This window comes from Anneissia japonica, unplaced genomic scaffold (genome assembly GCF_011630105.1).
Source record: "Anneissia japonica isolate Jap-2015-1 unplaced genomic scaffold, ASM1163010v1 scaffold273093_len1159_cov79_single, whole genome shotgun sequence".
Classification (NCBI taxonomy): Eukaryota; Metazoa; Echinodermata; class Crinoidea; order Comatulida; family Comatulidae; genus Anneissia; species Anneissia japonica.
In genome coordinates this window covers 1-1,159 of record NW_022683475.1, presented here as the reverse complement: position 1 = coordinate 1,159, position 1,159 = coordinate 1, and the positions used below count along the sequence as shown (strand labels likewise).

The window sequence follows — 1,159 nt, the reverse complement described above, 5'->3', positions numbered from 1 at the left end:
TGGAAAAATAATGCACCAGCCTCTGATGAATGCACCGAAGAATTTATGCAGAGAGGATGGCGCTGGGCTCGTACCAAGGGGTTTGGCATCAAGTATGGCCATTCGTCAGTCAATTTAGCTGTCTGTCGCAGTTGACCAACGTGGTTTGGATTTTCGTTCTCCTGTAGGGGCAGTTTGGTGGCTGGTTCTTGATAGATGAGAGCCTGTTGAATATTGATGACATTTATTGTAGTCAGCTTTTCATTACCAACATCCTCACCCTGAACGAATGGGCAGCCAGGGAACATATTTTTGTGCTGTACCATAGGAATGTCCACACACTCCCTTGATATTTCTCCCATGCAAGCAAAACACCTCGCTATATCTCTTGTTTGTACGTAGTAGAACCCGGCTCTGGCCAATGCTTGCCCTTGTATTGGGCAGGGACGTTCTACTGGGCTGGTGTGTGGCTGGGGTAGGAACGTCAAGGCGCGGAGATATTCACTTGCTAATCGATCAGAAGGCCTGGGCTTTAGTGGTCCTCCCGGTGATCTCTGGTTCAGCGGCAACAGGTTCTGCATATATTTTTCTCGAACCAATTTGCAGTTTGGAAAGAATCGTTTATGCTCTCCAATTGCTGAATCACCAAACTCCCAATCTGCAATTTTACCATTACACGAAAAGCATTTCACCACGTCACCAGAACCAGTGTAGAAGAATCCAGCTCGTGTGAGAGTGCTAGGATTCATTGTCGATTCACGTGGCCAATTTTTAAATGTTGCCAGACGATCAACTACAGAGGACATATCAGATTGTCTGCGCTTTGTGCAGCCTTCTCTTCCATCGTGATACGTATCTAAATACCCAATAGCTGCTGACTCTGAAGTAGCTTCGACACCAGTGCCTCCTATGTCAATTGAAGCCTGTATTTCATCTAATGATTTCAGTAAGTTACGTACTACCGACGCAGCTGACGGAATTTTTTCAGTCGTCATAATGTATAATCAATTTATATCACATTAATTTACTGCATTCAGAACTCCTATAGATTTTAAAAAGGATAAGGAAAACAAATATCCAAGTGGTTGAAGTATTATAAACTATCTTCTAAGTAAAGATACTTAAATATTGATAACCACGCCAACGTTATTACTTTAATAATGGACAAACAATGTGGTTA

At 42.8% G+C, this 1,159-nt stretch overlaps 1 protein-coding gene across 1 annotated transcript; it reads right to left on the bottom strand.

Moving 5' to 3' along the window:
* Window positions 1–5: 5 nt before the first annotated feature.
* Window positions 6–1,015, bottom strand: LOC117100066 (baculoviral IAP repeat-containing protein 2-like; the record flags this gene model as incomplete). The annotated part of the gene is made up of 1 exon (XM_033239618.1): window positions 6–1,015. A coding segment is annotated over exon 1 (969 nt), but the record flags the coding sequence as incomplete, so codon positions are not given.
* Window positions 1,016–1,159: the final 144 nt, after the last annotated feature.